Source organism: Motacilla alba, chromosome 2 (assembly GCF_015832195.1).
Source record: "Motacilla alba alba isolate MOTALB_02 chromosome 2, Motacilla_alba_V1.0_pri, whole genome shotgun sequence".
Taxonomy (NCBI): Eukaryota; Metazoa; Chordata; class Aves; order Passeriformes; family Motacillidae; genus Motacilla; species Motacilla alba.
The window spans coordinates 62,995,891-63,011,713 of NC_052017.1; the positions used below are offsets into that span (position 1 = coordinate 62,995,891).

The 15,823-nt window shown below is 41.6% G+C and overlaps 1 protein-coding gene across 3 annotated transcripts in view; it reads left to right on the forward strand.

Moving 5' to 3' along the window:
• The window catches only part of JARID2 (jumonji and AT-rich interaction domain containing 2), a 211,675-nt gene that overhangs the window by 136,740 nt on the left and 59,112 nt on the right, over positions 1-15,823 (forward strand). For all 3 annotated transcript variants that reach the window (XM_038124957.1, XM_038124967.1, XM_038124977.1), the window contains exon 4: positions 14,909-15,078. In XM_038124957.1, coding sequence (XP_037980885.1) covers positions 14,909-15,078 — 170 coding nt within the window. The remainder of the gene's footprint in view (positions 1-14,908; positions 15,079-15,823) is intronic.

The window sequence follows — 15,823 nt, forward strand, 5'->3', positions numbered from 1 at the left end:
TTCTGCTAAGCTTATTATAGTAATCTAAAAATCAGCTATTCATATTTCTGATGTTTGTCTCCAATCATGGCTTTTCACTGCAGATAGCATGCATATGTAAATGTGCATGTGTGTGTGCATGCATATGCCTGTATAAAACATTGAATAAGTAAAACTTTCCTATATAGTTTAATTTTATGTAGCTTAAAGCATTGTTAACCACATCAGTCATGTCAGGCTGTCTAAGGTCACTCAATGGCTATGAAGAGAAATGCTGTTAGTGACCCAGTTATTTCTAGTGTAGCTTCTGATCTTGCAGATTTATGTAACAATGATGCATGGATGTTCTGGAACACATTTGAAGCTGCCTGGCTGTGAGGAGTCCCTTGTGGGTAGGGAGAGAGCCCAGGTGAATGCACAAAAATATCGATTAGCATGTTTGGCAAAATTCTTACTTAGATTTTGAGCCCTGTATTAGATCAGGGATGTCTCTGTTTGGTATGGTTTTAATACTGCCCATATAGAAAATGTGAAGTTGGAGTCATTACCTTTTCCAAAGTATAAAATTTGAATATTTGGACATGGAATTGCAGCTTAAATTTCTTCTAAAGGCAAAATCTCCCTCTGTCTGCAGTAGGAAACACCACAGAAAATAGCAGGTTGTGGGGTAGGTTGGCTGGAATCTGGTATAGCTTTAAAAGAGATTTTGGATTTCCTGATCCAGAATCATTCAAGTCTTAGTGGTGGTGCTTTGCTGAGATTTTTAGATGGCTTATGTTAAGATAAATTAAGATGCAGCTTTTAAATTAATGAAGTTAAACTGGCACAAGAGGCTGTATGGACAGGCTGTCTTTTTGATTTATCTGTCAACAAGGCACTGGTTTAACCTACTCTTAACCCATAACAGTCCACATGGATTTGAACTGATTTAACAAAAATTAAATTGGGGCAGTCTTGTGTTGCCAGCAAGGCCCCAGGAGAAGCATCTCTAGTTCTGCCTTTTGGCATTGTCTTCCCTTGGTAATGGTGTGATAAAAGATGCGTTTGTTTTATTTGTTGACTTTGTTGACTTAATTCTCACCTTCAAGCTAGTAAGATTTTCTCAGTTCTAAGGGCAGTCACTCACACAACCCATTGTGGTTGCATTTGTTTGTTATTTTGAACAGTATCCCAAGCTACTGAGCCCATATTTAATATAATTTTAAACCAAGAAAATACTCAAGGGGTTTATGAAATCCTCCACATATTTGTTTACCTGTGGCTCAGTGGTTGGCTGGGTATGAAAAGGATTGCATGTTTTGTCAGATTTCTGCAGTTTTCTAATCAGGCATGTTGTGGCTGCATTGCCATCTCTCCTTAGTCATCTGGTCCTCACAGGATTTCCATTTTATTTTCGGTCAACTTCCACTTTTCCTGAACGTAGTACCAACAGCTCTTTGCATCGTCTCACAGTGTTTTAGTTTCTCAATTGCTCTTGGCCTTACTGCCTTGATTTCTCTTGCTGCCCAAGCGTTCTTTCCAATTTCACTTCTTTCGTTCTTGATGTGAAGTTTTGCATGGCATTCTCACCAGTTAACTTTGCAGGTGCCCAGCCTCTGACAACTGTGTGAACTGGTGTCAAGTTCATAAAATGTTCACTGGTGTCCCAGCTGAAGTAATTGCCAATTTCTTACCACTCCTGTGTGGGAGCACTCTTGCCACGACCTTTTGTATGGCCATGTGGCAAATTGACCTCAAGCCTTCATCCGATTCAAGCGGGCGTGGGTGTGCGCTTACTGTTTTTCACAGGATTTTATTCCTTCTGCCTGCCTTCTTTTAGTCAATGTCTAATTTCAGCTTGGAAAAGGGATAGAAAAGGTGTTTGTCTGAGGACTGCCAGCAGATCAGTGACCAAATATTGGCTCAGTGCAGTTGAAGAGGAAGAGAAGGTGCCAGAAAGCATCCCAGGATTTTGGGGGTTTTCAGACAGATTTACTGTGCTTAGTTGTCACTCCAGTGATTTATCACAGTCAGCAACCACACCTCAGGGACACTTCCAGAGGAGCACAGTGCCAACCAGTGGACTTTGCCCATGGGGCACCTATAAAATGCGCACTGCACTTTTATGCAGTGTCACTGTCAGTGTAGACAGCACCTGGTATGCCACCGTCTCCTTTGTATTTTAAATGTTTGTAAGCTGGGGCTTTGCTTGTGATGATACAGGGAAAAGTAGTGGGTGATCTGCTCATGGGGACAGAAGTGATGGAAATCAGACATTTTCATTGCTTAAAAAAAACCAAAACAACCTCTTAAAAACCCCCAAGATTATCAAGTAAAAAAACCCCACCCAAATTGTCTTCCTTGCTTGTCTTGGTGGAAACTAGGCTCCTTGTTGCAGAAAGGTTGACAGTGAAAGGGACCACACTGGCATTGCTGCCAGGCACATTTTCTGTTAAAATTTTACAGTTCAGTAGCTAATGTGTTTCTTAGTCAGCTTAGGGTGATCTTAATGCGAGCTGCTAGTGGAAAAGGGAGTCCTGTTCTTCTCTCTAGTGTGTTCGTGGCACCTCTTTTGTGCCAGCACCAGCACTTCTGTGCTTATAAAACCCAACCTGAAAAAGGAAAAGGACCCAACCTATAAATTAATTTTCAGCTCGACAGGCTTCCTCAGCCAGCTGATTGTAGGGTCTCAGGAGCTCAAGGGCCAGCATAAGCAGGAACGTGTGGCTGGAGGTGAAGGAAAGAACATATACCACTCCTTTTTTCTGCAGCAGCCTCTCAGATCAGTTCTAATCAAACTGAACCCACTCATTCAGTTGGTAGGATGCAGGTAAGGCAATGCAGCAGTTGCTGCTCCAGAAGGGTGGGGTCCCACTCCCTTTGTCCTCCCCCAGGCTGGGACTGTGCCCTCCCATTACTTCCTGGTCAGAGTGCACAGTGGGATGCAGAACCAGAAGGAGCATGACTTTCTCCTTCCACTATCTGCAAGCTCCTAGTTTATCTGAGTTGTATCATCAAATATCAGGTGTCCTGCTGCTCACATACCACTGTGTAAAAGTAAAATTAAGGACTATGTTAAGGAAAAAACACTGATAAATCTCACTCTTTTGTGAACAGAGTCTTCTCAGAGGGACTGTATTTTTCCACTTCCTGGACAGATGTGGGGAGTGTACACACAATTAGTGTGTGTCTGTGAGGGTTTTTTACTATGATTACCTGGTACTGAAATGAGCTCGATATGCACCATATCTTTTTACTGGAGTCTCCAGGGGCAGGGGAATGTGACACATGTGACAAGAAGCAAGAGAGTATTGAATACTTACTACTGCAGGTAAAGAAAGAAAGTCTGCAGGGAAGGTAATAGATTGTGGTGGCACAGGAATTGTTACCATAGTTTCCATTCATATCATTAGTTCCCAACTACTTCTTCTGGCATTCAGGAGGAAGAGAAAGACAGCATGCTCTGGCAGTCCAGCCAGTCCCCTCCCATAGGATTTAGCATCTATGTAAAGAAGAGGTTTGAGGTGAATGGCGCCTTTCCTTTTCAGGCCAGTTTGACTGGTAGCAGGATGTGGCATGGCTTGAAAGAAGGCATGAACAGAGTTACTGGGACAATTGACTGTGTCTGCCTGATTGACTTGCAAGAATGGGCTGTTTGACTCCTGGGGAGGAAGCCTGGAGAGGGTCGTGGTTTGCTTCCAAGAGAAACTCAATACAAAAAATTACAATGATGAAGGAAAAGAGACCAAAAAGTAGAGACAGCACCTGCTAAAGTTTGTATTTTATCGTCAGAATTATATAAGAATAGCATAGATTTAACATAATGGAATTCAGTATTATATAAAAATAGCATAGGATTAACATAATGGAATATACTGATTTTATACTTTTATTTTCTTCCCTGATAGCTCACTTGCATGTTTCTGTTTAGTAATCCTTTTTGGCAAGACAGTGAATGTGACTGATGGGTGTTCTGTGCAAAAGTGATCACTTTGCTGCTTATCAGAATAAAGTCTGTGCAGTAGATATAGGATGTCTTATGTCTCTTTTTCTTTTTTTTTCCTCGCTGTGTGTCTAAACGTTGTAATTTTTACAAGAGAAATGTTGAGTTCCTAGTAATAGCCAGATGGTGGAGGAGCCTTCTAAAGGCTGTCCCTATGGGAAGTGCAGATACATGGTTACAGGTGTGGTTAAATTGCAAGCTGCAACCTCTGCAAGAGGTGAAAATCCTCACAACCTACTGACTTTTATCACTTCCTGCCAGTAGATGGAAAATTTTATTCAAATGTTAGGGATTAATGCAGGGCTTAATTGAACAGGAAGTTGCTCAGCCATTCAGATGATGGCTAGAATGATCCATACACTGTTATTTCTGACATTTCTGCCAGGAGTAATCTGTGGCTTTCTGGCTACTGCAAGTTGCTTTAGGGCGAAGGTGAACGATTGCTAGAGTTGAGGTACTCGTGTTTTTCTGAGATTGGAAAACAAGAATGAAATGGTCTGTAAAACAATTTTTTTAAAAGCACAATTGCAGAGAAAAGGCTGCTCAAAGTGAAAAAAAATTTTCCTTCATTCGCATGGCTTTGGTCTTGCATCCTCTTGAGTTTTAGCAGCTGGTCAAATTATTAGGGAGGGAGCTGCTGCTTTGTTTGGTACTATTTGGTTTATCATAGGGAGCAAAGAAGCAGCTCTGAATTGATCAGAGACCAGGGGTTTGGGTAGTGCCCAGGAATCTCATGAGCAAGGAAGTGGGAAGCTCTGTCATCTGAACCATGCTGGTTTTGTTTAATGCCTCCTGCTCGGGAACTGGGAAGTGAACAGGTTTTGCAGATGTCCCTCAGATGTCTGAGGACACTGAAAATAATACAAGAATAATATTGAAGCTGCACAGTGTTTTGTGCTAGAAGTAATTTTGACCTCTCTGTAATTAAATAGGAGGCAGTGCTCAAGTTTTCTCAAAATGAACAGGTTTTACCATTCTATAAGCTGTCTTCTGTAGGGTGGGAAATGTTTTTGTAGGGGTCAGAAACACTTTTGAAAATAATCCAGTCCATTTGGTCTATTACCAAACCCAGATTGGTAATAAACAATAACAAAATTAACAAAGCTGACTGCAATTCCCCACAGACAGCAGCGTGGTGTTGCAGGGAAGTGAGGTGGAAGGGGAGACCATTTTGTGCCCCTAGGCTTTCCCATACTGCCTTTACCTGAATATCAGTACACCTGTGAGTCTTGCTTCATTCTTCCACCTTCAGTGAGTGCTGGCAGCAGGATCGGAGAAGGTTCCTTGCCAGTAGGTGGAGATCGTGCAAGTGAACTGGAAATTGCATCCTCCTTCCAGTGAGGAAGGTGTCTATTAGCATGGAGTTCAAACTTGTTTACTTCCAGCACAAGGGACAGGGTTTAATGTGAAAAAATAACTTTGTTCTTGTGGTTTTCTTCTTGAAAAGAAGTTTGTAGACATAGTATACACTCAGACATCTGGTAGTGATTATTAAAAACCAAGCAAATGTAAATTAGTTCCTTAATTTTTTTTTTCCTGTTGCTGTGGTTTTGCATTTTAACTTTCTAGCATGTGATGATGCCCTTCTCTGTGCAGCAGCGCAGCATAAAATGTCAGACCTGGCCTAAATTTACTCCTTGGTGATGTTTTTCTTGCTTTCTGGCAAGGTTTTGGCTCAAGCTGAAAAGTAGGGGTCTTGGGTCACACAGCTAGAATAGAGGGGCAGCCCTCATTTCTGGATGCAGGAACCAGAAACCCTAGTCTCCCTTTGCCAAGTATTTTTGTAGGTAGCTGTGCTCAGCTGTGCTTGGTAGACAGCTTGCAGAGCGCTCCGGTGAAGACAACCAAGTAGCAGCCTGAGATGAGGAATGCCTCCAGGACATGGGTGCAGGAGCTGAAGTAAGCTGTGCACAGGTGGGAGTGTGGGGAGGAGTCAGAAGTTGTTGTAGCTCTTATGGTACTGCTGAACGCAGTGCTCATCAGCTGGAGCTTGGTACTGCTTCACACCAGTGCGGTGACTCCCACCATAGCTCAGTCCCAAAGAGTCAAGTACCATAAGCGAGGGTGCAATCTCTGTTGCATGCATAGCCCAAATAAAGATGTATCCAGGACAAAGCCCCCTCTAAAATGGACTTCTGGAATACATTCCTGTTGCTTCTGAATGAGGCTGGTTTTGCATTACTGTGCCCCTTTGTACCTTCTGTGGGCATATCTGAGCTGGCTTAGCTGAACACTGTTGGCTGTGGTGGTGAGGGTGTCAGCAATAACCAGGACTTTGGGAGGAGCATTTGTAGGACTCACAGCCTGCAGCATTGTTGTTAGATTGATTTCCATGTAGACTGATGAATTTGAAGGCTTTATGCAATGTGCAGTATGGTACAGTGTAGACACAGCTGGAGTACAATTTGGAGCAGTCAAAGGTTGAAGTACCAGTGCTTATGTTTTTAGATTAGAAATGAAGCTACTCCAGAATGGGAATTTTTAAGAACTGTTGCAGGACAAAGGAAGGGTGGCACCACCTGTCTCCAGTATTCAGAAGGATCTCTTCTGCCATCTATTGCCATGTACAGCTCACCACATGTCTGTATGGAGAGGAAAAATTTTTGTCCAATCTCAGGTGTTATAGCCCTGGAGAAAGTAGAGTTAAAAGAGTCATTGTCTTCCTGGTTGTCCAGATCCCACACTTACTTATAGAGGAATAGGGCTTTGGCCCTGGATTTATGGGGAAGTCTGTAAGACAGTTGCTATAGCGTGATCTGATGACAAAGGCTGTAAGAAAACTGCTTCTTGGGAGCTTCATTCAGCTGCCATATCCTCATTTGATCACACTCCCATTGCTGCTTTTCTCTGGACAGCAGCTAATAAACCCTTGTGTACTTGCTGCAGCTACTGGCACATGGGACAGGTGGAAGGGTTTGAGTATTTGATGGTCATTAATGTATTTTAATCTAAATCTGCCTTTATCTAGCTGCTAGATTCTGAACTGGACGCATGCCATTGTTGAGATATTTGAAGGTGGATATGTGGTTTTGTAATTGTGTTGTGCTGGAGTTGCATCTTGGTAACTCAAAGTTAAGTTTTGGTTTAAGCATGATGAGAGGTTGTAACCCTTCCTACAGTGCTGCAGCGATGCAAATTGTGTGCAATAAGCATGGACTGTTCTTCCATCAAATCCAGTTAAAACCATTTGCAGCAGTAAGGTGAGAAGGGACCCATTCTCCTGGAGAAGGGCTGCAACTTTGACTAATGATGCTTTTGGTTTTTGGATAGTTTCTTGTTCCTCTTAGCTTCCCTGTATCCTGAAATCTGTGAAGGGCACTCAAGTTCACACTGGAAAATCCTACTACTACATAAGAGTAGTGTCAAAATTCCCTGAGCACTGTGGATGTTTCAGGGCAAAAACCCAGGACATTTAGTACCCAGTGTGATTTAGCCCTCTCAAGGTTATATAGACCACTGAAACACCTGCACTTACCGGATCCACAGGTGAAACCTGAACACAATGTTATTTTGCTACAACTTCTTCTATAAACTGTCTAGTATGGGCCTCAGCCTAGCAGGCAAGCTGTCCATACCTATGTCATTGTGACTGCTTATACAGGCAATGTGGAGTCTGTACAAGGCTCATTTACGGTGGCTGAGATGTCCAGTTCCTCCTAACACAGTTAAAGTGGTGGGGGATGATAGCAGTGCCCAGCAGCTTTTAAGGACTCCCACTTTGCCCAATGCTATCTTTTGTGTTGTTTGAACAGCTAGCTGTTTCCCTTAGTAGGTATAAGTGTCTGCTAAACTGCATGACATGAGGAGGGTTTGGAGACTGCAAGTACCTTCTTGTAATCAGTGAGCATTGCCAGGAAAAACAGGCGGTTCCAGAATTAATGATAACTGGAGCAGTTTTTAGCAAAAAAAGTTTGTGTCTAGCTATACTTTGAACTAGTCATGAAGCATATGGGTTAGCTCAATTATTGTTCATTAAATGCCATTCCCAAACACCTTTTTGTTGTTAACAGGAGAGGAGGTTCTCAGAAACCCACTATTTCCCATTTAACAAAACACAGACACACCCCAAAAAAAATCTAAAAGGAAAATGTGCATCCACTCATTGTGGCTAGAGTTTTAGAGCAAGAAGTGTTTTCTAAAGAAATATGCTGTTAGGTTCCACAATCAAGGACTGAATGGGCTTAATATTGTGCTTTCATTAGATCACTTGAAAATTTAAATCTGGTTAAAAATCATGCTATTAATTTAGGCCAAATTTTGATTTACTGGCCCACAGAAAGTAAAAAAGATTGAGTGAATAAGGATCTTAGTAAAAATAGCTTCTGAAAATTGTTGCATTCAACCTTTATGGAATATTTAATTTACTGAAAAGTAGCCCAGATTCTTTTAATCATATGACAGGGTTAAGAAGTACACTCTTACCTAGTAGTACAGGTCTAGGTTGTGTCTTGGATTACATTATCTGGTGAATTATTTTGAAGGAGCCATATCTGAGAGTGACCCCATGCTTTGCAACAGTTCGCTGCACTTGATATCTCCATGGATGGGAGCAACCAGGTCTTTAAACTTCTACTCCCTTACTGGTACACCTCACACCTGGTAACCGGTGTGGGGACACAGATGCCGATTGAGTCTCCATTTCCACTACTGCAGACTTGCTGGCAGTAGCAACGGAGTCGTGTGTTATCAAATGGGCAACAGATACCACTGAAATGGGCAGAAAATACTTTTCCAGTAGCTTTGGGGCATGTGGGAGAGGAAATGCAATTCAAAGGACTCCTTCACATGCTGGCTTTCTTGCTCTTGGTGTGGTGCTGTTGACTGACCTGACAGGGTAGCTTGGGACACGGTGGTGGCAGAGGTATGTGAGTACAGATAGAAACACTGCCTAGTGCCACCAGAGCCAACACGTGCACTCAGGCGTGCTCCAGGGACAGCCAACAAGATCTCGTGTTCTGAGGGGTATTTTTTTCCCACCTCATATTTTTGATTATCCAAATGTTAACCATCACAGTTTGGGGGAAAAGAATATGCTTCATATAAGTTTTGGCATGATTGTCGTAGAAAACTTGTTGAAGTTTGGAGCCCTGTTCATGTGAACTGGTGGTCTTCTAGAAGGTCATTGTTGGGAGGGAATGTCTTGGACTTACTCTGAGGATTGAAAGGGTAAAATGTAGCTTAGCCATGCTTCCTGCTGGCAAAAGATTTCCTTCTTGTCCCATGAATAATGATACCTCCAGCAACAAGTTTTGCATGCTCATCTTGGGCTTGCCTAGAAGTGCCTGTAACATGGTCGACTTTGAGGTGGAAATTACACACTTGATAATCATCTGATTTCCAGCAGACACCTGGCTATTAAAGCCTAAATTACTTTTTAATTTTATTTTAAATGAGGGCAGAACATTTCTGCAGCCTGTCACATTCAAGTAAGTTCACCTTACTGAACAAAGCTGCACACACAAGTGAATTTTTCTGTACAGACATGCTGTGTGCCAGACTGAGTGCCACGTTGTATGGTGCTGTTACACAATTTACATACTTGGTTTATCACCTCCAATGAGACCGAAAGATGGTGCACTTCAGACCTCATCAAGATCAGGGGCACAGAGCCAAGCAAACCTCAGAGATAAGTTTTTCACCATGCCAGCAAAATGTCACAGCAAGGAAGTAAATAACCCAGGTATTCAGCGGAGGGGAAGCTATAATGATGTTAGCTTGGAGCGGTCAGAACAAAATCTGTGAGGCAGAGTGCCTAGCCATGCCAGAGCCTTCCCTTAATTGTTAAGTGAAAAGCACATTGCAGTGAGAAGGAAAATGGGAATTAGTCACAGAACTGTACTGCTCAAGCAGCTGCTTCAGCTATGGTTCCTATAGTGTTTGGAAACCTAACTCCTTGTCCTGCTGTTATCAAGAAGGAGGTTGTATCAGGCTACAGAAAAGCAGGAAAAGACAAAAGCAAAAGTGGAGTTCAAGGAATAAGTGAAAGGTAATGAGACCAAGCAGCAAGGACATATGGTAGCACATACTAAGCAGGAAGCTTGGTGGAAACCTGCAGATTGCTGGAGATTAGAGAACATTTGCAGAAGATTGTTTTGCAAATCTCTTCCCAGTTGAGATGCTTAGGCATGAGAACAGCCTCTCAAACCCAGAATTTTCTATAAATAGATTAGTATGCATGCAAATATATTACAAATCTGTGCATATTTGGTTTTGTGGGTGTTTTATTGTACTTACGCTTTGTTTTCGCTTAGGAGTTACAGAGTAATAAAGTGAAAAGAGTAAGATTTTTGTACTCATGTACAACAAAATCTCACATACTGATAGTTTAATACTTGATTTGTGGCTAGCACAACATGCGCTGTTATCTAGAATGTTAATGTTTACTAAATTTAACACAGACTGCTACTACTAGCCTGAACTTTGCTTTGTGAAGAAAAGACTGTCTTTGAGTATTAAGTAATTTTTTCCTAATTGTGAACTTTTTTTACAAGCTAAAGGAATAGTGCTAGGATATGCTTTTTTAAAAGACATTCTGATGCACTTTTAGTTAACACAAACTGTAGTGCTTTAATTACAAAGAATGCAATTTGCTTAAAATATTCTACTAAAAATGAGTTCTACTCTAAAAAAGCTTCAGAAAGTATATTTTGTGTCAGGGGAGAAATGTTTTGTAGCCTAGCCTGACTTTTTGCAATCAGGATAATTTTTGTTGTGGTGTTTTTGTCTCTGGCTGAAAGTTACTTTCTTAGACCTAAACAGTCAGTTCAGTAGAAGAGAAGCATACCCAAAGGAGGTGAGACTTCCTCAGGCTGAGGCTTTTTTGAACTTTGCGTCATAGGTATGTGTTTAAAGTGTCTCAAAAGAAGTAAAATAATATTCTGTTGAGAGAAAGTGGTTTACTGTTTATTTTTAAATAGTCTGGATATTTCTGGCTGCATGTTGGGTGTTTGCATGACGTTTAGATGTGGGATTATTTTAAGTTCTTTCCTCATCCTTTTCCGTCATGCAGAGTTTTTTCTGTTTGCGTATTTATGAGCCTTACATAGTGTGTACCCTTTCAATGAGGACAAAGTGAGTAATTTATTTTGAGGACGGAAACAGGATTTTTTTTGTTCTCTCTGCTGCTCATGCCAGTCTGTCTGTTGTTGCCAAATGCAGGCTAAATAGGTCATTCCAACAGAAATCCTTGCATTAAGAAGCAAAGAGCAAAGCCGTTTTGGTGGTGTTAGGCATTTAAACAATCATGGATTCATTTAGGCTGGAAAAGACTTTTAAAATCATTGACTCCAAACCATTAACCCAGCACTGCCAAGTCCACCTGTGTCCTTAAGTGCCATATCCATGTGTCTTTTTAAATGCCTTCTGGATGGTGACTCAGTCGCTTCTCTGGGCAGACTATTCCAATAGCTTTGCAACCTTTTCTGTAAAGAAACTTTTCCTAATACCCAATCTAAACATCCCCTGGCACAACTTGAGACCTTTACCTCTGGACCTGTGACTTGTTATGTGGGAGAAGAGACTGACCCCCACCTGGCTGCACCTTCCTTTCAGGCGGTTGTGGAGAGTGATGGGATTCCCCCTGAGCCTCCTTTTCTCCAGGCTAAACATCCCCAGGTCTCTCACTCACTTCTGAGGGCTTGTGCTTCTGACCCTTCACCAGCTCTGTTTCCATCTCCACCACCTCAATGTCTTTCTCATGGTCAGCGACCTAAAACTGAACACAGGATTTGAGGTGTGGCCCCACCAATGCTCAGTACAGGGGGACAGTCACTGCCTTGGTCCTGCTGGCTACACTGATCCTTTCTAAATTTTAGATAGGCGTCATCATACACACACAGTGTCTTTAACACTTTTATAATTTCTGTTCTTCCTTGTTCAAAAGTGGTGTGTGAGTATGACTTGATAACGCTTCATCTAATGCAACTGTAGTGAAGAAGGAAGGTACAATCCTTCTTTGGCAGCAGCTTCTCACTTAGATTGGATTAAGCGTATGTGAAACCATACCTGAAATAATTGGTTTTATGCTGCTAGAGGTTTTCATGGGGACATACAAGTTTATTATGGTGCATACATGCATTCACAAGGAAACAGTTTTAGTTGCTGCCAATGTTTTGAAGTATGTGTGTTTTTTCTTTGCTGGCCCACCTTTGAAACCGGTCATGTTTGCATAAATCTGAACCAAGGACTACTTAAGAATGTGTCTTTTAGCTTCTTAATCGTGATTCCTCATCCCTGTATGCTGTAGCTACAGAATAGTTTATTTCTTGCTCACAGCTCACTCTCAAGCATTGAAGTAGAAGCCTGTGGAGCACATACGTATCCAGGCAAGGAACAGTACTTGTTGCAGAAACCTAAAGAATGCATTTCATTTACTGGTGCTCATAAATTGAATTAGTGATATTTACACCCTGTAACTGCTCGTGGTTTTAATAAAAGATGGATATTTCATAAGGGGGCCTGGTTTTGTGTCACTGGTGAGGTCAAACTGAGCAGATGTAAGTACAGCCATCTTTCAGCTCTGGTTTGGGAGGAGAAGCATCTCGGACACATCTGACCATATAGCAACAAGTTTCCACAGCCTCCCTGGGAGAAGCAGCAAAAGTTCATGGTTGTAAATGGAGGGAATACCTGGAATTTTCTCTATCCTTGCTGAAATCAAGGGCCTCTATGGGTAGTAAAGAGCCTGTGATGCTGCCAGGCCAGGCTCCATGCCCCATGGAGATTTTTTTGTCCCAGAAAAGAATGGTAGCAGACAGTGTACTTTCAAAAACAGAACCAAAAGTACTTTTGGTTCCCTAATTAATTTCACATCTATGCCAAACTTGCAAGTTGTTCTCTAATCCTGTTTCAGTGATCTGGGGACTGATAATAGGGATACTGGAAACAAGCATGCATGATTCTGTTGCTGCAAAGGGTTAATTTTGAACCATAAAGCAGTCTTAATCTTTACTTTGTGGCATGGTGGGTGGTGATACTCCTTGCTTATCACTGATCACATGAGATTTGAGCAGGTACAGAGATGCAGAGAGTGGGTGGGTTTATGTTTTTAACAGCCTGGCTGATGAAGCACATCAATGGGAAAAAATTGCTGTGCAGAAAGCCAGGATGCTCGCTAACCTTTATAGTCTGTTTTTTGCCGAAAGAGCATATGTTTTGTGCGGAACAGGAGCCAACACAAAGCGTTTTTCTCTGGCTGCATGTATGGTTTTGGTGATAGAAGTGTAGTTGCTTGAAATTAAAATATCATTCATCCTGCACAGGAGTCCTTAGTCTGCTTGAAGAGATGTGGCTTTGCAAAGCAATCTCAGTAATTTTTTTGAGATACAGGCAGATCTATACAAGACCTTCATTCTGGAAAGATAGTTGCTCATAGATATGAGGAAATATATGTGCTAAACAGTCTTTTAGTTCATCAATTATAAGCACCATGATAAAAAAATTTGTAAACACCAGGTTATTTTTGCCATGGAGAAGATTAAAAAAAGCAGTAGGAATGGCTGGTATGTTTTGTTGTTCAGGGCGATGGGGGTTGGATAGTGAGGACAAGGACAATTTTATGCATAGTTTAGGGAGAAAACTGCTGAATGTTACTTCGGCTCTCTGTTGTCATTACGGGACATGTTTGTTGTAACAAACCTCTTGTTACCCAAATATTTAAGGTTAATACCCGTGAAAAACAAGAGGTTTGCCAATTATGTGTTTCATCCCTACCAAACAATAACTGTGCTTTCCTTAAGTCACAACAGTCGAGGCTGCCATGGAGTGACATGACCTGTGCTTCCCTTCAGTGTTATTTAATATGTTTCACTTTGACATTATGTAAATACTCTGCTATTAGGGAATAAAATGACATAAAATTGCATCCTCTCTCAACAAGACTTTAAGTTCTTTCTGTAGCTTCTCTCCTTTTTGAAGTTGTAATAAAGATCATAATTAGAATCCCAGTTGCTTAAGTGAGAAATTAACATGTTCTTATATGGGGAACTGAGCCAGGCTTCCAGCGAGATCCCCTCCGGGTATCTGTCCTGCCCCAAAAAAGCTTTCCCTAATACCAATTTACGTTCTACACATATTAAAGAAAATCATATTCATTGCTACATAGCAGTTAATCAGAGCCTTCAGATAGGCTTGAAATAATTTGCAGCCAAGTGCCAAAATCACCTGCAGCCGCTCATTTCCTTCAGCTGTATCTGGGCATGTTGTAAAACTAATCAGAGAGTGTCAGTCCATTGCCCGCTACCAGGACTGAAGAAATTCCCCACACATGTCCTTCAATCTTACAAATTTATCCCAAATCCTGCTTAACCCCACTGCTGACTGCCTTGCTTACTGTCTTCTGGGCTGTGGCCAAACAAACAAAAATCTAAAGGTTTTGACCTGATGTTTTTACCTGTCAAAAATATATTCTCCTAAAGGTTTTATTTTTTTAGAACTGGGCACAAATATATATACTTTATCCATTAATATATATTTTACTATAAAAATAAGATTCTAGCAGATTGGAATAAATTAAAACATTAATGGGGCTAAAATAAACCTAATTTGTAATTTAATTAAAAACAGAAAGCAATGAGCACTAACACTTAACAAAAAAGAGGGCATTATCATGGTGCAAAATACAGATTTAATTTCCAAATAAATGAATGGTAAACTGTAATTGTATCATGTACAAGAAGACACTCAGAACATATGAAACAGTAGTCACAGATTTTGCAGTCAAGATGTTCCCTTTCTGGTTATCCAAATTGTAGCAGAAGATACCAAAGGGTAAAACAAATAAAATACTGTCTTCATTATTGACCCAGTTAGGGATTTGGTATTTGTGGGAGATGGATTCAGATCTCTCTTTCTCTCTATTTCTTTCCATCCTATATGGTGAATTTTTATGTTTTCACACATCCAGCAAGTTCTGCCTAACATGTTTCTGATGTGCTCTTGTTTCCACAGGCCAAGGCTGCAAGCACAAAGGAAGTTTGCTCAGTCCCAGCCAAACAGTCCCAGCACAACTCCAATAAAGATAGTGGAGCCGTTGTTACCCCCTCCTGCCACTCAGATTTCTGACCTCTCCAAAAGGAAGCCCAAGACAGAAGATTTTCTCACCTTCCTCTGTCTTCGAGGTAGGTACCTGGCAGCACCACTGGGGCACAGTCTCATTCACAGAAGGAGCTGTAGCACTGCAGACCAAGCAGCAGCCAGACAAATGTACTGGAGCTGCACTTGAAGATATTGTGTGCATTTCAGCTCTCAGCAATTTGACTGTATCTGCAGCAGGAGCATTCGAGTTCATGGTTCTAAAGATCATAAAATGAGGCTGGTAATAGTGCAGAAGGAAATTTCTTTCATGCTTGGCTCTCTGTTACCCTGAATAGGTTTTTGTCTAGCTCTCTTAAGTCCTCCCCATCCTCCTTTGTTTTGTCTGACTATGAACTGGAGAAGTGCTTAACTTGCCTGAGTACTTGTTCCTGCAAGAGGAGAAAATCTGCTTGGAAATTCCCCTTCTCTACTCACTGTCCTTTATTGTTCACTCTGAGTGAGGCTTTTCATCTGACAGTGGGTGGAGGGGTTGCCATTGTTCTTGTCTGCCTCAGGAGCTGGATTGTTCCTGTGGTGATAATTAAAACAGGTGAGCTCCTCCTCTCAGCAATCCAAGTACAAAGGAGGCATCTGAAATTGTGGAGTGAAATACTTGAATTACTTCACAGTAACAGGTGCTTGAGCCTGGCTGGAGCTGTGTGGTGTGTCAGGGATCCGTGGGCTGTGTGTCTGCAAGCCTGAACGTCAGACTTGGGGGGCCTGAGCATGAGGTACTGTCTAGATTAAGCTAGAGACATAGATGTTACTCAAGTGGTCGTTTTTCTTCAA